The 22,454-nt window shown below is 33.5% G+C and overlaps 2 protein-coding genes across 5 annotated transcripts; both read right to left on the bottom strand.

Annotated features, from left to right (window-relative positions):
* Positions 1–92: 92 nt before the first annotated feature.
* On the bottom strand, positions 93–15,616 carry LOC123719922 (regucalcin). 4 transcript variants are annotated; one of them, XM_045676236.1, is made up of 6 exons: positions 11,818–11,951; positions 3,908–4,064; positions 3,375–3,578; positions 1,780–1,995; positions 917–1,029; positions 93–358 (listed from the first exon to the last, which is right to left on the bottom strand). In XM_045676236.1, exons 2-6 carry the CDS (start codon positions 4,062–4,064, stop codon positions 134–136), a joined length of 915 nt encoding a protein of 304 aa, XP_045532192.1. In that variant the 5' UTR covers positions 11,818–11,951; the 3' UTR covers positions 93–133. The 4 variants fall into 4 exon arrangements, 3 of the variants coding, with proteins under 3 accessions (XP_045532192.1, XP_045532189.1, XP_045532191.1); XM_045676233.1 differs by lacking the exon at positions 11,818–11,951 and adding an exon at positions 5,955–6,079; XM_045676235.1 differs by lacking the exon at positions 11,818–11,951 and adding an exon at positions 4,488–4,582.
* An 876-nt stretch (positions 15,617–16,492) lies between these two features.
* LOC123720515 (2-oxoisovalerate dehydrogenase subunit alpha, mitochondrial) lies at positions 16,493–21,065 on the bottom strand. The gene is made up of 8 exons (XM_045677157.1): positions 20,953–21,065; positions 19,322–19,590; positions 18,890–19,146; positions 18,437–18,602; positions 17,834–18,034; positions 17,586–17,704; positions 17,209–17,356; positions 16,493–16,588 (listed from the first exon to the last, which is right to left on the bottom strand). The coding sequence occupies exons 1-8, from the start codon at positions 21,010–21,012 to the stop codon at positions 16,510–16,512; spliced, it is 1,299 nt and encodes a 432-aa protein (XP_045533113.1). The 5' UTR covers positions 21,013–21,065; the 3' UTR covers positions 16,493–16,509.
* Between the last annotated feature and the right edge of the window lie 1,389 nt (positions 21,066–22,454).

The following is a 22,454-nucleotide window of genomic DNA, read 5'->3' as shown; positions in this document are numbered from 1 at the left end:
GACAAAATGCAGCCATAAGAATGCTGCCTCATCATTAAAAGATTTCTGTATCATAAAGAACATAGCGTACTTTGTAAAATAAAACTCAAAAATAACAATAAACAATAAAGATATATTTACAAATACTTAAAAATTATACAAGCTTAACATTAACATTGGGGTGTCCACGAACCCCCAGTCCTGTGACTTGAAAAGTGGACCCGCAAGGTGGCTTTTGTTCCACACCTCGGTTCATAGAAGCAGTGGTCACGTAGAGAATGTCCAGGTTCGGACCTCCGAACGTCGCCGAAGTGGTCTGCAGTGCTGGCGTCGGTACTTTTTGGAGCAACTTGCCGGCTTTTGGGTCTATTTTTAGTACCTGTAAATAGTAATTAATTGTAAATATAAACTTGTCAATGGGACCGAGTCTCTAATTGAATGGTAAAACTTTCTTTTCTATCACAATTTCTTATATTGTGCCTACAGAAAGGCATGGGTCACGAGATAATAAAAATATATATAAGCAGAGATACTTTCATCCTCAGGTAGGTAGGTTTGAATCCTGGCTGTGCACCAATTGACTTTTCTGTCTAAGTGCGCATTTAACACTCGCTCGTAAGGGAAGGAACACATAGTGAGAACCAGCAAACCAATACCCCAAAGTCAGGAATATATAATGAGGGCCATCTAAACGGTAGTAGTGCACTGGTATTTTTAATCAGCAGATTTATGTTTGTTACGAAAAAGTTCTTGATATTTAGTAACATATGTAATTTCAGCTCACGGATAATCACTGCTCTTTGTATTAAAATAACTTTCCAATCGAATTCACTACCAAGCAACACAAAAAATGTACAATAGTATATTATTTTTACCACCGCGTAAATGATTCTTCAACGTCTGGAAAATATAAAAATTAGCTGTCCGAGTGTTTTACCTGCTTGCCGTCGAAGTTTGCCACCCAGAGGTTTCCATCGGTGTCGATGGTCATCCCATCAACGATACCACCCAGATTATGGTCTGCGTACTTGAATACCAGCCGAGGGTTCGCTGTTATAATGATGAAGAACATTGTTTTAAAACATATTCATTTATTATATTCATATATTTTTTGCCTGTCCTCAATATGACCGTTCCGCTTCTATTTCCTCGCTTTTGTCCATTAAAATTCCTTTTCCTACTTCAATCTCTATCCTTCTACCTAATATAAATATTGATGTATATAGAATTTTAGACAGTTTTTTTTTCATAACAGTATAAAATTATAATCATCTATGTACTTATTATATACAAATTTTCCAAATTCCGATCCAATTTCCAAACCAATAAAATAAATCTAATAACACACTTCCTATCTTTTTTGCATGGCTGACGCACGAACCGTGCAGGCCAAGAAAAGAAAAAAAAATATGGACGCCTTATGTGTCAACTGTCAAAATTGTCCTTTTCGCGCGTTTTGATTCACGTTTTAGTAACTCGCGTTCTCATAATAAATTATTTCTAATAGAAGACCACAGATATAAGATATTACTTCAACCGACTTCAAAAAAAGGCTTCAGCTATGTATTAATGGAATTTGATAATATTTCAGTATGTTGATCTACACCACTTGACTATCGCAAACCCATCAATGATTCTTTCTCTAGGACACCGTCTAAGTTTTAGCAAAATCACATATACAATATACACACACACATATATATATATATATATAGGTCAATAATGCTGACAGCTATTGGAGTCTATCTGTTTTAAACAACTTTTGTATTTAAACCTTAGTTACTTATACAGAATACTTACAGATATCGCCCGTCTCAGGGTCCCAGTCGTATCGTCTGATCGCGTACTCAAATGAGTCTGCATAGTAGAACGCCCTGTTCTTCTCATCCCAACAGAGACCGTTGGAAATATCCACATTGTCCACCACACGGTGCACCTTACCATCATGGTCGATGCGGTAAAGGGAACCTTTCTTCAGGTGAAATTTTCCCGGCTCGTATTCGTGGCCCATTGTTCCTGATTTAAGATTTCGTTAGGATCTGTTTATTTATTTGTATCGTATAGTATAAAGATATATACATATATTATAAAAAAATACGCATATACAGGTTGTGGCGTAATTAATGAATAGAATGCGGGGAGAAGACCGTCTACTAAGTGTTTCGGTTTTCGAGTTTTGTGTCAAGACTTTAATGCCTAAACTAGATTTATTCAGACTTTGACTAACATAAACGTATTTTTTGAAGCACTACAACGTCATACGCTACACGGTATCATATTATACATTTACATTACGCCACACATTATATATATATATACGGAGTTCAGTAGAATGATGATATTACGACTTCTTGGCAATTTAAACAATACATATGAAGTATATGTACAATAACATCCATCTACCCTATGCCATTGTAACCATGGTAAGGAATACGTTTTGTAGTCCGTTTATAAGACCGTGTTGGTATATTTTTTACAAGGCGTTACCATTTTTAATAGAAAAATTAAACCCGGCTTAGTTTTGGCTAATTTCAGGACGGGTTAATAATGTTTTAACTTACCAACACAGCAAAGACATTTAGGGTCTGTTTCACAATGTACGGATAAGTTCTACATAAGTTCCAAATAAGCTCTTTATCACTTATTGCTAGGATAAACACTATTGTTGCGTTTCATGACTGTCAGTTAACGCTATTCGTCACATAAAGTCTATCATAGTTATGAGTTATAATGTTCTTATTCGGAACTTTTATCTTCCAAATAATATATGTGTTGCATAGCTATTGTCTTTTGTTAAAATAGCCTTTACACAATAAGAAAAACACTTTTTGAACGGATTAAAGCTATGTATTATTATCCTGGGATCCAATAATATCCAAATTAATACCCCAAGACAAACAATCCGCGAAAACAGAGGACACCGTGAGTCATTTTTGCAAAAACCCGTCATCTTTTAGTCGATTTCAACTTCGGGGCAATAAATACAGATAACACAACTTTCTCTGCAGCTGTGATACTTTTGACATTTAACACCTTTTGTCTTCAGTCAGCGTGCGTGGTCACGGTGGAATTTTATTTTAGAATTATGTAAATAACTTTAAGTTTTTAATAATAATACATAGCTTTAATCCGTTCAAAAAGTGTTTTTCTTAATGTTGTATAGCTATTTGGTACTTTATCTATACATTGTCAAACAAACCCTTAGACTTGTCTAAATGATAAATCTATTTTAATTTAGGTGCAAAAAAAAAATTAAAAGATATTAAGTCGGTAATAAGTTGGAGTTATTGGAAATAAACCAACAGGCAGAACTAGACTAACTAATGCTTCAATTAACTTGTAGTAATACATAGAATAAACTAAAAGTATAAGTCGAATTGGAAACTTTTTCATACCCACAAAGAGTCTTCCACGGGGATCAGCTTTGGCGTCATTAATCCTATTATCAGGCGAGTGTTGATCAATCTCAGCGACTGTCTTAAGCACTCGGGCAGTACCATCTTCACCATCCCACTGTATCACCACCACGTCCCGTTTCAGTCCCACCACAAATTCATCACGTGTACCTTCCACGGGGATTATGAAACCGGGCATGTCAGCTGTAACAGTAGAAAATGCTTTAACATATCATATTTAATTTTATAGACATTTGCAGTTACTATACGTCTATAATAAATCTGGGCCGATATTTTCTAAACTAAAAAAGCGTTAGTCTTTCTCACTGATAGGTCATTGTAGACAGTTCATTTTAGTTTACATTCCAGCTTATTTTATTCAAGACTATGAATTTTATTTCTCAGTACATTGTACCAGGTGTTTCGCAGAGTAAAAAGTAAATTTTAAGTCCAAATACAGGCGGAATAGAAAGAATAAAGACGATCGTATTACGTGAAAAATACACAGTATTGATCGTCAGATATACACTTACATAGTTTGGAACTGGTGCATTTGCCAGTGCTGGGGTCATACTTATATACGGAGCGGTCGAAGATGCTGACAAAGTACAGAGCCTTGTGGTCGTGAGACCAGTGTGGACCCTCTCCCAGCCATACAGGCGCCGTCACCGCAGTTACTTTCACTGACATCTAAAATAATGGATTTAAAACATATTTTTTTTTTAATATTTAAAATATTGGTAATTCCTGACGAAACTAGAATAAACATACTTTACGTACAACACCATGCCATCAATCAATAAAATTGTATAAAGCTGAATAAACCTAGCCTCAATGTATTTTACTGTTAGAAAACTCTTACGTTAAAACAAACTAAAACAAGGCTAAAATTTCAATCTTATAAACGTATATTATGTAAAGGACAATTCGCCAGCAGAACAATAAGACATCATTTTTAAGTTAGTAAAGCAAGGACAGCGATTACAAATACAATACTGAAATAAAATCATTATTTTATCACAACAATTCTACATTTGCTTTTTTATATAAATATTGCAAACATATAACTTTCAAACAATTCTCTAATAGAGAACAAATAGATCGTTTTCTTACCCTATCAAACTTAATAATTTGAAGGTTACAAAAATGTCAAACTACGAAATATACGTTCGCTGGCCAAAGAACGAGCCTCCACAACTAAAACTAATGTATGGTGTATATGTATTTTATTTATAAACAACCTGACGTCATCCAATGCTAGCCGTATGATATACAAGACGCGTCAATTAGTACGTGGAAACTATAATAGTGACGAGAGGTAATGCCCACATTATAATTAAGTCCAAATGTTTCTTACAAAATTACGAGAAGTAATTGATGTCATGTTGAGCAGTTCTGGGAAAATTGACTGAGAAATTTTATTACCTCTTGGAGTAAATAAGGAAAGAAACCTTCTGATGCAGGGGTATACAAAGACAAATAAAAAATATTGGAAACTTATCTTTTACAATTTTAACAAAACGTTTTTAAAGGCACCGTAAAAAGCCACGCCCGCAAACTAATTAGGAAAACCTTGAATGTTGGAGGTTATTAACCTAGCACATCTAATTTTAAATAGAAACAATTTTTTATTTAACGCATAAGGAATTAAATTATAAAGTGGCCAATTTAATTAAATTAATTCTAATAAAAAAGGGTAAAACATTCCAGGGAAGATCTTTGGAGGTGTGTCACATACTATTATATCGACGTACATCTGGTACTATATTCCTGTTTTTCATCGTTGAATATCCACGTCGAAAAAAAGCATATGAGATGATATCTCATTTTCGACGTATAGAAGTTGATTTTCCTGATAGAGATATCTATATAAAGATCTATCAATCACATCTTTAATACCACTTATCGATGTTAAACTGAAGTGGTAGTTTTATCGTATGTTCTAAAATAATCTTACTATCTTTAGTAATTTTTTAAAGATAAAAACCGTCGAATATACTTAGTCCTTAATAAAACAGTTCTAGTTTCTAAGGAGTATAAAATTATCACAATTGTCATAAATATAATCTGATAACTAAATAGTAGTTAATGGCTTACGATATCCACTACGTACTATTTAGTACATGAAAGTAAGTTTCTTCGTCTGATAAAATACAAATTCTAGAAAAAAGATTTTTTTTTGTTTATTTTTGCGTTGAGTCCAAAAGTTAATTTAAGGTGCATGACATGAATATCGCGAAGATTTCCTTTGTCCGTGTTCTTCCTTTTATTTTTAATAAAATTATTATAGATAATTCAAGATTTTTAAAAACGTTGTGTTTAAAGATTACTCCGTCAAAATTGTAATACTTTCGGCTGTCTAACAAACTTGAACTTGAACAAACTTTCACCAAATATACGTAAAGCTGATCAACTTACACACGGAACAACTCTAGTTAGTAGAAAACAATCGCTTTCGAACTTTTCAAAGGAGATTTTATCGCAATACGTCATCAGTTATTATATTATACAAGTCTAAAGAAAGTCACAACCTCCGAGCATTTATAGAGATATTTCTAATATCGTGAAAAAAATACTCACGTTAACAGGAAGGTATAAGATAACGTGTCGTCGTAAGCTTGGACCGCGTCTGAGTGTGGTGTTGTGTAATGATTATGTTATATACTGCCACCTGCCAGCTATCTAATCTATGAGATATTGTTAGGGCTGACAGATACAGAAATCGGAATTTTAATCACCCATGAAGTAATCACATCACATCCCATCACATATCTTTCACGGTTTATATGGTACTGATACAGAAGAGTTTAACACAAGGATTTTTAGAATGCACAAATACATTTGATATAATAAAATTTAAAAACTCTAAATTTACGCTTCGTGAATACTTTCTTGCCAATGTTTCTGTTTATTTTTCAACAAAATGAGTTCAGCGAAATGATTAAAATAATTTTTTACAAATTATTTAATTAGCATATGGATAACCGATACATTTTAATTGCGAATTTGTCCCTGAAAAAGAGATTTGTATTTTTATTAGAAGAAAATACCGTGTTAGGATTGTCGATCTTTTATCAATATTGACTATATAATCTATTCATTGACGTGCATCAATGTAAGATGCATGCGCAGGTAATATTAACGATAAATCCCATTGCAAATCCGCCGAGGGGATTACAAGACGATTGTTCAAGAGATTTCAATATTTACTGTGTCAACGAATAACGGAGGTCGGCTTTAATTTATTTTAAATGAGCTGAACTGCGATTAAAGATACATTACCAGCTTGTACTAAGTAATTTTCCAAAATTTACAGCAAAAAGATTACATAACTCTAAATGGAAGTATAATTTTATCAAAGTTAAAATCAAAGTTTCATAGTTATTAGCGATCTTCCTTTTAATACATTTTCCTTGTATGATATATGTCGTTTTGGAATATTAGATACCTGAGATTTGCTATTAGTTTTATTTTATTAATAGATATGGAGTGCTGTTGTAAGATATCCGATGGTTGGGGCCTTAATGTAGGTGTTTTGTAATAGGTTAATAAACTTAAAATTACAAGTTCTCAATTTTTATTTTAAAATAAAAATGTTATATGTGTAGTGCCGTGTTTTTTAAAGTTTATATTTTTTTACGCTTTTAAATTGTTACCTTATGAAGCAAAAAAGTATTTTCTCTTGGTAGTTGACGTGAACTATCAAATAACTGGAGCAAAGTTACAGCCAAACTGTCAAGTTCTTGCAGTCGTCTTTTTTAACATTCGCGCGGAAGTTAAATATACTGTTATTGAAATCGCAAATCTCATCGTTCGAGAGTGTATAATATTCTGGAAAAAAGCTGTAATCGCTACTAGAGCTATCCTTAACTATGTAAAAAAAACTTGTGGACCTTCACCATGATTGGAGAGTTGCAAAAAAACACAAGCGCCATGAGAAGGATTTTCCAAACAATGTAGATATTTTAATCGATACAGCTTACGCTAACGCTTAGGAATGATTGAAAATAGAAGAAGATAAAATCTATTTACAAAACCAAAGAGAACGAGGACGTCCAGGATTTTATCTACACCCGTCTCGTAGTCGAGAAAGAAGAAAGAGCAAGACAGAAAATTCAAAGAAGAGGAAAGGCATGAACAAATGTTTTCTGGGAGGTTATCGTTATCTTTAACTATACAAAGACTTAATGAGACACAAGGATATCCCAATCAACCTACCAGCACTGATAAAAGCATTAACGACCCCTTGCTATCGACATCTCAAGCAATAAATTCTGAAACTACTACAAAAAGGGGAAGGAAAGACTTCATCACTCCTAAGTTAGTTGCAGCTTTACATAGATGTCAATTAAGCATAAGGGATTCTGTACATATACTTCAGACTGTAGTAGAAGCTTTAGATTTTAACTGTGATGATTTCCCGATAAACAAATCGTCTATGCAACGCATTCGCACATGAAATCAGATTTTCAGAAAAAAAATCCTGAAACTGGGACCGTTCTGGTATGGGAAATTACCTGGACTGGACGTAAGAAGAATACTGAAGACTTTTTGTTGTACCCAAGCTGGAGAGCTCTTACGGTCAAGATTAAGCTAAAGCTGTGTTAAACGCACTTAATGACTGGAACCTCAAAGACAAAGTGCAAATGTACAAATAATGTACAGTGATACAACTGCATCTAATACAGGGCGATTGAAAGAAGCTTCTGAACTTTTGGAACTATTAATTCTGCTGCTATTTATAACATTTTTGAAATTCAAAAATAAAAGAACTGATGACATTTTATAATGAAGAACTGCAAAAATCCATTGTACGTGACGATTATAGGGAACAGCTTGAATTAAAAAAAATAAGGCCTCCTGGACAAATGCATCAAGCAGAGTTATTTACTCTTTCAAAATATTAATCATAAATGTACTTCAGGACATTTGTTTATTCATTGCAGTTATACATGTGAAATCATAGCTCGGATGTAGTCTGGCGGTAAAGGCACCAATTAAGAGTTGTGCTTTTTACAAAGTCTTAAGGAATATTAACAAAGAGGTCTTTGATGAAGAAACCAAGGGAAGTATCGTAGAGAACTTATAAAGAGAAAATTTGTATGATTCTGGGAAGAGATCTCGTTTACTCGAATACATCGTTTTATGTTGGACTTAGCTATTAATCATTCGTTTATATTATGTTTAAATATAGTTTATATGTTTAAGTGACATGTAAAAGGAGCTTAAGTGACATGTATAAATATTAGGTCCTTACATATGAAAATTGGCGTTTTGTCGTACTGGCCACTTTGACCTCAAATACCTCTTCTTTGGTTAGGAATTTCAAATTCAAATTTGTACAGCTATTTACTCATGTATTTGTGCTTCGATGACCGTCATTCATTTGTTTTTTTCTTCTGTTTTTTTTCTGTTTGCGTCACTCATTTTACAAAATGGAAAACTTAAAGTATCGCATTATTTACGAGTACGAGTTCCGCCGTGGCACTAGTGCTGCGGACACGACTCGAAGGGTGAATGATGTGTATGGCGGTCATGTTGCAAAAGAAAACACAGTTCGTTTTTGGTTCCAACGTTTTCGTTCTGGAAATTTCGACCTGCAGAACAAGCCCCGTGGACGGCCAGAAACCCAAGTTGATAATGTAGTATTGAAGGCTATTGTGGAAGCGGATCCATCGCAAACCACGTCCGAGTTAGCTGCAGGCTGCGGTGTTAGTGATAACACTGTTTTAATTCACTTGAAGGAAATTGGGAAGATTAAAAAGCTTGAAAGGTGGGTACCTCACGAATTGACTGAAGCAAACCGGCAAACGCGCGTCGACTGCTGCGTTACATTACTGAACCGGCACAATAATGAAGGTATTTTAAACCGTATCATTACCTGTGATGAAAAATGGATTCTTTATGATAATCGGAAGCGCTCAGCGCAATGGTTGGATCCTGGCCAGCCAGCCAAATCCTGCCCCAACCGAAAATTAATTCCAAAAAAGTTACTTGTAAGCGTTTGGTGGACTAGTGCCGGTATTGTTCATTGCAGTTTTCTCAAATCTGGCCAGACTATTGCGGTTTATGTCTATTGTCAGCAATTGCAAACCATGATGGAAAAGCTAGCGGCTAAACAACCTAGGCTGGTCAATCGCTCCACGCCACTGCTACTTCACGACAACGCTAGACCACACACTGCACAACAGACGGCTACCAAATTAGAAGAGCTTCAATTGAAATGTCTAAGACATCCTCCGTACTCCCTGGACCTTGTTCCAACAGATTACCATTTTTTTTTTCGAAATTTGGACAACTTCTTGCAAGGGAAAAAATTTAACTCTGATCTTTAACCAAATCGCCTTCACAGATTTTATTGATTCCCGTCCGACTGGTTTTTTTAGTAAAGAGATCAATGAACTACTTATGAGATGGCAAAAGTGCATAGAAAACAATGGTTTATACTTTGATTAATTAAATATAATATATATTGAAAAATATTCGACTTTTTGTTCCTCCCATACAAAACGCCAATTTCATATGTAAGGACCTAATATTCATTTATCATATGTGTTAAACTGTTTTAATAAACTGATAATAATACTGTCTCGTCTATTTTTACAGAAATCTTAAAGTGATTTTGTGTCTGTCAAGAGCTAAAATTTATTTTGTCGTTTAAAAATGTATAAAAACTTCACGGAGAAACCTGTTTCTGCGTGGAAATATGTTGTCTATTTACAGGCGAATAGAAAAGTTCTTTCTTTCAGTGAATGATACAGCTGAAAGAGCGGTAGAACTTATGCAAGATTTTCATTGTTTAATCACTGCAAAGGAAGAACAAAAACATTTTCTACTACGCTGTGTGCAAGAGCATAGAAATATATATCCAGACTGTAAACATTTATTTATTTCCACCTTTTGTATTTGTACCTTAACAGTTACAACTAATTCGATAGAACGCTAGAATAATACCTAAACCGATTATCCTACATAAAAAAACTCAAAAAAAAAATATTTATATGCCTAAATCTTATAACTAACAATATAGCAAGCGACTCTTGTGAACTCAGCCAGTGTACAAACAAATAGGTCTACCTCAGTAGAAATTTTGTTAATTACTCGTATTGCTCGCGTGAGTGGCGCTTTGCTGACCAAGTTGGAATGTGCGCGCGGTACATCCAAAAGTTTTGCCGGAAGCCTCAGGTTTCTACTTGGTACCCTTAGACCCAGTTTCTCCGTAATATCCAGATTATGAATTATCTTAAATAAGTACACTGACACAGCTAGCTCTCTTCTGAGGCGTAGCTGATCGTAACCCACCATACCCAGAACAAACAGGGTCGGGTACATAAGCGGATACAACGGATACACTCCATACAGTCTCTGGCGAGTGAATTTATTTTGTTCTCGTTCTAACATGAGACTGTTTGGCCTCATAAGACCATTAAAAGAAAATACATTTGCTAATCTGTAATTTTATGGCCTTGTAATAAATAAATACCTTATGTATATTATATAATCTTACTTCATTTTTTACTATTATTTTTATTATTATATTATATATCTAACTATTTTATTTAATTTAGTTAAATAGCGAAAAGCGTTAAAGTCCGCCGCCTTTCCACAATCAAAATTTTCACGGCGTTGTCGGCACGGGTTGACATTTTGGGAGATTGAAGATTTTGGGATTTTGTATTTAAGTAGGGAATAAAGTTTTAAAGGAATTAAGGGGGAAAACATTTCAATATTCAAAAAAAAAATCACCCATACATGGGACACCCTAGTATCTATACTAAATGCAGTTTAATATGATGTGGATAAACTTCAGAGAGTATTTATACTTTGATTTGGTGAGGAGGAGGTCCTCAAGGAGGTCGTGTAAATTAACTTAAAATACAGTACTCTAATTAAGACTATTTTTATAAAGAGTATTTATATGAACTGAAGAGGTATTTTTAAGTCAGACAAAATACAATATTGTTACGAGAGTAAAATATAGCAAGTTCTGTATCGCCAAAACTTATTTTAGATTGAGAATTATATATTATAATCCTTATACTGGCTTCGCGCCGATGGATGTAATGAAAACAATCGGTCCAGTAGTTGAGACTTTTTGTTTACTATACTTATATAAAAAAAAATCTCTTTATAATACAAATTATAGATTTAGCTGTTAAATTTAAAAATTAGATAGCCTAAATTTTTTATTGTTTCCCTTAAAACACCCTAGACAAAATGACTATATTTCAGTTAAATGTTTATTAATTATTGTATAAGGGACCGTTCAAGTATTACATATCGAATTTTGTCCTCTTGTAAAACGTTACGATGCGGGGCGGGGATTGAATTACGCTTTATTGTTAATATTATTTTCGACTTTCCAGTACTTTACACCACATAATGGTAAGTTTTAGGTACGAAATTGCGTGACGTAATAATTGGACGCTCCCTAAGCACTTACGTTACTGTTGATCCAGAAAATCTTGTATTTCTATGTATCTAATTTAAAGTTAATACTAGTGTAACTGCGGCGGGGGGCGTTGGATCACCATCACTTCCATGCCTTTCCCAAATACACAAACTATTAATGAAGACCTGAAATAAACGAATAGTTAAGGGCGCCCAAAATGTTATTTTACAGTTTTGAAAAACATTCAGGCAAATTTAATTTACACAAGCCGTTAACAAACCCATCAACGTTACAGAGGATTTATGATATTTTTCTCCATATATTTCTGTTCATACAATGTGACGATAATGCCAGTAACCAAATGTATTCAAAGATTATATTTTTCGTGCTTTCGTTAAGTTAAGTTTTCCATACAAAATTGTATTGTTACTTTTCTATTACGATAGCTATTTGATTTTACAACAACACGTAAAACATAGATAATATAGAAAAAATAATTTTGGTATTTGGCCTACTATGCTAAAATTTTGTCTATTATTAAAAAAAATAGAAATATTTGCATGTTGCAAATATTTCAACGGATATGTACTAGGTTATAAAGTACTTACTTATCACTTTGAAGAAGTTGTATACCCTGTATGTCAGCTACATCGCTAAATACTTGCGACCTAAACTCACACTTGAGTCCATCGACAAGAGTCCATTCAAATACCGTCACTCTTTGGTCTATGGATGCTGATACAAGAAGGTTGTCTACTAATAGCACACCTGTCACTTGAGAGCAATGGCTAGTCTCGCTTGTCCATACCTCCTTCTTTACCACCCCATACTCTTCTACAGACATATAATTCAAAGACACTGCATTATCATCCCCTCCAGTAGCCATTAAAAAGTCAGTATCAGAAATAATTACTGTAGCAATACAATTTACGCCAGATTTATGAATTAAATAATCCTGCTCATAGTCTTTAATTAACTGTGGCATATCCCAGATATACAAAAAAGCATGAGATGTAGAACAGATTAACATTCTTCTTGCAGGTAGTTCTAACAATTTCAACTTTAAAAAACAAAGGCCTTTTTCAATGTAATCTACATTATTCACTTGATTATTGTCCAGATTAAACTCTAATGTTCTAATTTTACCATCAGAGCATCCAACAAATATCAAAAACTTCACATTATCTGAGCTTACAATTTCTAGATCCATCACTCTTGTTTCAGGATCAAAATCTGTTTCACAACCTTTTTTACGACTCTCTGTACGTTCTTTGTCTGTCCCTTTAATCATATGATTCACCAATTCTTGTCCTGAAACATGAATGCTACCTGCAATCTTCTTAAAAAAAATCCTCCGTACACAGATTTGTGCTCGACCACCTGCAGATACTACAAGCAAAGAATCATCATGTAATTCTTTTAACTTTACCGTTCGAATACTAGATAAGTGTCTAAATATTAATTCCTCTTTGAGTTCATTTTCACAGTTTAAACTCATTATGCGCAAAGTGGTGTCTTCACCACCTGATATAAAATAAGTTAGAGATGTATCTAAGGGATATTTATGAGATTCCAAACAGTTGATTTCTTTTGAGTGTGTTCCAGTAAAAATACTTCTGGACATTATTTTATTTAATTGAAATGTGTGTGAATTTATGGTCGACTCCTTTATATAAATAAATGAAATAAATTCATTAAAATCTTCATTGCTCTTCTGTATGTAGCGTATTACATCCCAGGACCTATGTCCTCCACCACATTGCACTTCTAAAACCTTTATATTATGTAAAATATCATATACAATGAAGGTCCGCTCTTGAAAACCACACACATACTTATTATTCTTGTCAACAAATCTTTCAACCCAGGGATAATCAAGGTCTCTGCTATACAAATACCTAGTCAGAGAGAAGTATTTTATACATCCATCTCTACCAGTGGTAATAAAGTCAGTATTATTGAGAATTTTTATTGATGTAGGTCCATATCTTCCATGAATGTGCTTAAATGTTTTAATTGGTCCTATTTCTCCTTTAACATATATATGTATGTTACCACAACGGTCACCTGCTATAACATTGTCTCCATTTATAGCTACTGCTGTCAGCCATCGCTCTTTACACTTTGGTAAATTAAATGTGGCAAAGATATCAATTTTATTATCAGCAGTCAGAATAGTTATTCTTCCCAAATCAGCACAAAAGACTAAATGGCGGTTTCCTGCCCAGTGCATGGACATTATTTTCCCAACATCAAGTTTAGTATCAATGATATTATTTATAACATTTTCTTTGCAATTTTCAATAAAAACATCGAATTTTCCTGACATATCTACTACAGCTATGAGTTGTTTACAAGATGAAACACTTAAGAGTCTATAGGTTGTCTCATGTCTTAGTTTAAATTCAGTCTTGGTATAAGAATTAGCATTGTAGAAAATTAACTCATTGCAGTCTGTAAGAATGACTATATTCCTTTGAGCAGTAAAAGCTATTTTTTTTGGTGACATAACATTCAAATCTAGACTTAGACAATTTTTATTGTATTCAGTTATAATTGATAAAGGATGAATAATTACTGCACCATCTCCTCCTCCCGTCACTAAGTAATTATCTTCTGCATCTAGTGACCATATACAGGAGTTGGTATGGGATGTTACTTTTCTAAGAAGATTTCCATTAAAGTCCCAATAGCATATAGCTGAATCTTCCCCCACAGAAACAACATAATCACTGATAATACAATTTCTCATCACTCTAGCCCCATGACCATATAACTCATGTAGACATTGTATATTTTCCACATTTGTCCAAGATTCCTTGTTGTCAAATTTATTTTCAATTTGAGATTGAACCGCCCAGATTCTCACTGACCTATCATCTGAAGTTGTTATTATAATTCCTCTTTTGTAGTCACATGTAATTGAAAATATGACACCCTGAAATAGTGATAAACTTAAAAGATTAAATAATATAATTTAAACCTTCATTTTTTAGTTTATTTTTATACATAGTAGTAAATATACTATACCTTATGCCCTTTTAATGAATAAAATGTTTCTTCATCAGGGAATCGCAGTAAAACCTCAGAAAAAACAGTACCACTTAGTACTAATACATCATCTAGAAGATTAACTAGTAGACCACAGTATAAAATTGAGTTCTCTTTACTCTTATATCGAGTGCAGAGAATTTGAAATTCTGTATTCCATGTCTAAAAAGTTTAAGTTTATTAATAATATTTAGGTAATTTGTATAACACTGGTTAATATTTGTATTTTAAATAGTACCTCCACAACATTGTGAGCTGTTAGTACTGCAATTATATTACTAGATTTCCATACAGCTGAATGAACCCAGTCATCACACAATATAGGCATAAAACAGCAAAAAAAAATATTCTTCTGTACATCAAGCTCAACAATTGCTATCTGTTTGCCACCGAAAACTATTAATTTATTGCCTGTTTTCGAAGGAACAATTCCATAGATTTTTTGCCCATTCAACACGATTAATTTTTGTTTTAATTTGTCTACATTTTTTAAAAATACATGCAAAACACTGCCGATCCCTAAAATGAGAAAAAGAAAATAAATCAGATGTTTGCCATGAGAAAACAGTAATATTAAAATAGGACAGAAGAGTAATAAATGAGATCCTCACAATACCTGCTAATACGAACTGTTGGTAAAACTTTACACAAGTAACATCCGTTCGAATAAATGTCGACATTTGAAATTTGAATGGCTAGTTTGGGAGCTTAATATGTTAAACTTTAGTAAAAGTCATAAATTTATAAAGTAAAACACAATAAATATACTGTAGCACGGCCAAGGGTAGTAAAGGTAGTAACTACCATTACCGATTAACCGCAACAAGTCAATATGCACATGTTTTTGACATTGAGTAATAACTAATAATCAATGACGTTTGAATTTTTATCATTTGCGTTGACTGAAAACTTAGACTGAAAATTGTAACATTGATGATTTGTAATTTTTTTTCTCGAACGTCAAACGGAATACAATATGAAAATTATACCCAAAACTAAAATGTGTACTATGTTTCCTCATCCGAGGTCTAGGCAAGCGCTTCCTGGTTGTCTTATTATGATACAAACACTGAACAAGAATTCTGGCGGCTTGCTTTAGCGCGGTAAAATATAAGTTTCAGTTTGTCCCTAACTAAGGAGTTGAACGGAAACGGAAACGGAACGATGTACTCTCATAATGTTCTTCGGACTTCTTATCTGTAATTTTCATACAAAAATCAATCCAAAAATATCGATCTGTTCTCTCAAAGATAGTTTACAAAAGCAGATTGACTTATCGATCCATCGATCGTTTATTGAAGAGTATTTTATAAATAGATCAATCTGTAGTAGTAAAAATTGTATTGGGATTGATAGAAAGAAAGCGGCCCTTAGAAAACATAAGAGACATTTTATTTTTACTTAAGATTTTCATATTGTCATGATTCAATGTAAAAAAAATACAGAGAAATATATTTTTTCAGTTCGTACTACAAAGACGCAGGTGACAAATTACGTCAAGTATAGTGCATTCTGGGAAGTCTAATACAGTATTGAGGTGGATTAGGACCTTTAGGATTTTACATAAAACATTTGGTTCGAATTTTCAACGAATGTGGTGAATAGTTGTAAAGAGGCAATGCTGTAAGTTATTAAATGTACAGGGTATACCTATTAATTAAATTAAACTACAATATAGTAGAAGTTTATTTTTTATTCCTTTTGAAAACTATCCAACGGGTAGTGCTCGCCATATTTCTTCAGATGTTCTTCCATTTCCTGCATTTGTTTTCTGAAAATAAATATTGGGTTCGCATATCATCCTTATACCTAAATACTACTATTACTTTCTTGGCGCAAAAACTGGAACTGATATTCATAGTGAATATTTAGCGCTAATTATGATTTTGACACACAGGAGTCAGTCGCGCTAAGCCGCGACTAAATCTTACCCTCAGCCTCCGAAACAATAGAACCGACGATCTTGTTTTGCTGCCGAGTCAAAGTAGTTTAATACAGATTTACTTCACTATAGAGCAAAACGACTCGTTGTCCTGCCTACTAAAAATTCCTCCTATCAATAATATGATTCGGAATGTTGTGTGAGGATGGTAAAAAATTTCTTCATCATAAGGGAGGATCTACTCGGCCTCAAGGCCCTTGTGGCTAAGGTCGACAACTTGTATATATATATATACTTAGCAGTCAGAATGAATTTGTTGGTACGTTACAGTATATGACGTCATGGCAGTGATTGTAGCCTTGGATTGTGGGTGTTGCTACAGTTCGTTTTCAGAAAGTCGTAAATATCATACTAAAGAGTGAATATTTTTTGACATTCAAATGACAAAAGAAAATATTGACTAAATTATTACTATGAGTATACGTATAAGAAAGATAATATTCACTTACTGTAATTGAAATGGCTTGTCATAATACACGTCTTCAAACATCTCCTTCCAGTGAGGTTTCTTCTTCTTTTCAGCCTCCTGCATCGTTCTTACAATGAAATTTCGGGAATCTTTGACGAGAGTGTTTTCTGCTTCTTCGTTCCACAGTCCTGAATATCAGAAAAATCAAACAGAGATCTTCGTTTATACTAAAATTATTAAATTTATTTTTTGTTATAAATAAAATGCAAAAAAGAAATATAATTAATGTAAACAGCATTCAATATATTTAAATCGAACCTTATTTCCTTTATTTTAATTAGAGACTTAAAGTAAGTAGGCCTTTCCTCTTAATTAAGCTAAAATTAATATGTTGTTATAGTAGTACTACACTTGTACCTTTTCGTTCCAGATATAGTCTGAATTTCTGTACCGGATTTTCGTCTGTCGTCCATTTTTGAATTTCCTCTAACGATCTATACGCCGTACTATCATCTGATGTAGAGTGATGACCCACCCTTGATGGCAAAAAGGAGGTATGCTAATAAAATTTTATTTTCTACTTTAAAAACGTCATCTCCATTTTTATCGTTATTTATTATATAAAAAACATAATATTAATAATGTGTTAAGCTTAATTTTCATACCTATAGGACATGGCTTCAATAAGTACAGGTTTGTTCTGCAGAGCCATTTCTCTAGCCTTTGTCACCGCGTTGTAGACGGCCAATGTATCAGTCCCATCCACTCGAATAGTGTGAATTCCCATTGAAGGCCCCCGGGCTGCGATACCGTCCCCGCGATATTGCTCGCTGCTCGGCGTCGAAATCGCGTAACCATTGTTTCTACTAAAACAAGAGTATCGAATTTGAATAAAAATCATAATAATATAATAGATTTCACGATAAGTGTGTAATGACATGTTTGTGCTTGCCCGAAGTTGCTACACATGCTAATGAAATAACATTTAAATATTTTTATTGTTTTTGTTTTTTTTTTATCTGGTGGTTAGTTTCGTCCACTATTGACCGTTATGTAAGGCAATTTTTGCCACGCACCACCACTATGTGGACCAGCTACCAACTGAAGGATTTCCGGACCAATTTGACTTAAGGTCAAGAAAAGAGCGTACCAATTTCTAAAAGGCTGGCAATGCACTCTGGCATTGAGTTTTCCTGGGCGACGGTGAGCTTTAACATCAGATGAGCGCCCTGCCCCTGTTCTATATAGATCCATTAATGATAGCTTACCAAAATAGGATAACTGGGCACTCAAGTGTAGTTGCGAAGTTAAAGGCGGCAAAAGCATCTCCTTCAGAAGCCGCTCCTTCACCGAAATAACAGATGACGCAACGGTCATTGTTTGGTGTCCTTTTAAATGCATACGCTGCTCCTACCGCTTGCGGCATTTGTGTTGCTAGAATATATTATATGTACAACATATATAAATAAAATATAGATATCTATTGATTCGCGAAGTTATTAAGGAAATAATTATTGTTGTTGTAATAATTAGTGTATTTTAAAACACTATAATACATCTTATATAATATTTTACCACAGCGTCGAAAATATAATTTTTTTTATGTAACATGGGGTTACTGGAAAATGTCTTATGTTAGTATAAGTATATTATTATCAATGTAGTATACTCGTATGTAACAGAATAGAATACAATAAGGAATAACACACGTTGCTACTCACCTAAAGGGCTGGATATAGTGACTATGTTATGTTGTTTGCTTCCATAGTGGACTGGCATATGTCTTCCCTTACCAGGATCTTCGTGATTTCCGTAGCACTGATTCACAAGTTCTGTCATAGTCATACCGCGGTATAGAAGGACGCCGACCTCTCTGTATTGAGCAAACACGAGGTCTTGTGGTGTTAGGGCGGCTGCACTGCCAAGGTGCATGCCTTCCTCGCCATAGTTTGTCATGTAAAATGATATACGACCCTGTCTGAAATACAACATGAAAAATTATTATATTCATCTTTACCTTCAACCTTAAAAGCTTTATCAGCATTCTGATTTATGAGACTAATTAAACAAAGTGATGCCAATCGTAACGACTATTATATGCTGACCGACCGAATCACTAAACATTAAATGAAGCATCACACATCTCTACTTGCCTTTGAGATTCATATAGGATTTTATCCATTTGATTAAGCTGAACCATACTCCTGTACATATTTAGTAAAACCTCTTTATCAAGGTGAGGTTCCTCGCTATTAATAAGAACATCCCCATTGTTGTCTAGCACTCGATATATAGGAATAGGCTCATAACTTGTTTCATTTAAAATTTTCATCTCAGTGACGTAAGGTGCCTTCGCGCCAGGAAATTCAGCTATTTTTTTTCCATTTTGTTGTACTTCCGGTCTGGTGTGAGTTGATAATAACTGTAAGTTTTTTTGCTTTTTATTAGTATTTTTGTAGTAGTCTGTTAGCCTATTGTGAATCTAGGTCAGTGCCGAATTAGACATATAGCAAGAGTAGCAAATGCTACGGGCTCCGCCAACTTGCGGGCCCGCGATTTCTATCGTACCCGTATGCGTAACATAAAATATTACATAGGAGCCTAATATATCTTGTTTTACTTCCACTTAAAAATCTAAAACTCGAATTCGTCATGTTACCGTAATGTTCTAATGTTTAATTATAATCGATATATTTAAACTAACATCTATACCACATTTAAGTTTCATGTAGCCGTCAAAAAAGAACATCTTTTTCATCTCACTTTGTTGAATATATAGCATGATTTGATACTACCTCTCAATTTGTCGATCTAGATCCAGAAAAAAAAATTCGTAACGGTTTTGTTTTATTCAATATCCTAAACTTAAGAACCTAAAGCAAACCAAGGGCCCCGCGCTGGCTTAATCCGGCACTGATCTAGGTCATCTAAAGAACTTAAGGGTATCGTAATACATATAATTTCATCAATATCCTATACAGCATGTATCTATGTATTGCGGACTGAGTTTCCGTACTTAGACGACCATTTGGTCCGTTGGGCGTTTCTTATAGAGCAAATTATGAATAGTTCAACACTTCAACATTTCCATACTTTTCTTATTTTGCCTGTCAACATTTCTAATAAATTCTAAATTTAGCCTATACCAATTGTAATATGTCTCGTATAACATAACAGCGAGACAAATTCTGTTATGTAATCGTTCGTTTACTTAACATTTAATATATTCAAACAATACAACAGTTCTTTTCAATAGCAGGAAATATGCAAATAATGTAAGGCATAACGAATAAGAATTGTATATGATTCTTTTCATTAGAAACATATAATAAACAATAAAAGGTTCAAATATTTTCATTATTTCAAAAAAGTAATTTCCTGTACATCTAAAAATAAAATTCTCTATTGCTTCTAGTCTGTCGCTGGAAAATCAGACCAGTGTGAGGTGTCCAAGGTGAGGCCGAAAAAAGAGAATGTAAAAGGCTGAAAAGGGTAATTATAGTTTTCATAATTCAATCGATTTGTATGACGTACACGTACGTGACGTAATTATGTTCACGTCGCAATTAAATAATAACATTAAGAAAACAAATGCTTTTTAAATTATAAGATTACCTCTCGAATACTTACATTTTATCTATTGTAGCTACTATTAAATTACATAATTATTAATTACTTGTTATCCTTATCAAAATCTGATACGACATAATTGAAAACCGAGATTTTGCCAGAACAAATTTTAAGACCATTTCATTTGGTATATTTTATCAATATTTTTACGTACCCTACTCGATGAACGTAATGCGTGAAATCGTAAGAAACTAACACCACTTCGTAATGCCATTGTTTCTGAGAAAACGTGTCTTATTGATGCTATTTCGAATAAAACTAGTGACTACAAAGCGAAACATTAGCAAGTCAGATAAGGGGCATGCTCTTTATCGCTCTACACAGGGAGGTCAATATTTATCATTCTTTATTTGTATGATTCTATTAGCTTTATAGATTATACAAATAAGAGAAATTATGAAAAGTGTCTATATAGTTTTAAAAAGCTTCCGCCTGCCACTTTTTATTGTCGTTATGATCAATGAAAATGGGTTACACCTTGATTTGCAATACTTGAAAATCTGCAATATTATTATTTTCTGTACATGTTATGAAACTGCACTTTTCCTTTCCCAACTGAAACAAATCAATCCGACTCATTTCACACCTTGACACTTTTATGCTTGAACATAAAGAAAAATAATACACGTGGAATTATTTTATCAAAATCACGATCACCCACTGGGTGTCCACTGAAATACCAACTGCGCTGGCCATACAAAAATGTATGAAGCCAAGGTGCCAGGGAGCACTTTATTACTATTTATATCTATATTTTAAACCTTTTTACAAACCTCTAAACAAGAATGTGACATACTCGTACTTAATAACACCCTATATTGTCATTGTGTTGTGTGTGAGTACATCTTGAAAATTTAAACCAAATGCAATTACTTTTAATATAATCTCTAAGCTGCTCATACGCTGTTTAGCTTAAAGGGAAGGTTTAGCCTAAGAAAATGATCACTCTCAAAATAAGACTATCTTGACTTATAGGACATAAAATTATGAAAAGAAATTGGATCCAATTTTGCCAAAATGTATGTAAGTAGTTAATAAACATCAGCCACTACGAGTTTAGTATTAGTAATTGTTAAAGCAAATATAAAAAAACCCTTGATTGTGAAATTAATTTACAAAGATGGATTATGCAACACGATAAATTCTTAGCAAACGCGTACTTTTCCGCACAAATACATAGCTCTGACCAATGGCGTTTAAATATTTGAAATCAAAGGAAATTCCAATTTACAATATTGATCGACACATCATTTTGTAACAAAAAACTAAAATCATGAGCATCGATTCTTGACACTGGCCATATGCGAACGAACATTGTACAATTGTTCATAAACCTAATTAAATGTTTGCCCATATTATAAACTCTTTGCGTTTTGATGAAATAAATGTGGAATAATTCAATATAAGTGATATAAATATATAATTATAAAAAAGCAGGGTTATTCATATGTAAATATTAAACTTTTTGTTTGACTAATTCAGTTCTATAACATATAAAAAAATAACCACGAATCCTTAGCGTCACTTTCGCTCTAGGGGCTTAGTCAAGATGCCTTAACAGTATGTAACTAGTAGAAAACTAAATTTGTGTGAAGTTTTATCGAACCGAAAATAGTGATTTTCATACAAATTTAATTTTCGACTTTCTACATACAC

The sequence above is a fragment of the Pieris brassicae genome, chromosome 2 (genome assembly GCF_905147105.1).
Source record: "Pieris brassicae chromosome 2, ilPieBrab1.1, whole genome shotgun sequence".
NCBI lineage: Eukaryota > Metazoa > Arthropoda > Insecta > Lepidoptera > Pieridae > Pieris > Pieris brassicae.
The sequence above is the reverse complement of the archived record's forward strand: the minus strand, read 5'-3'. Positions and strand labels throughout refer to the sequence as shown.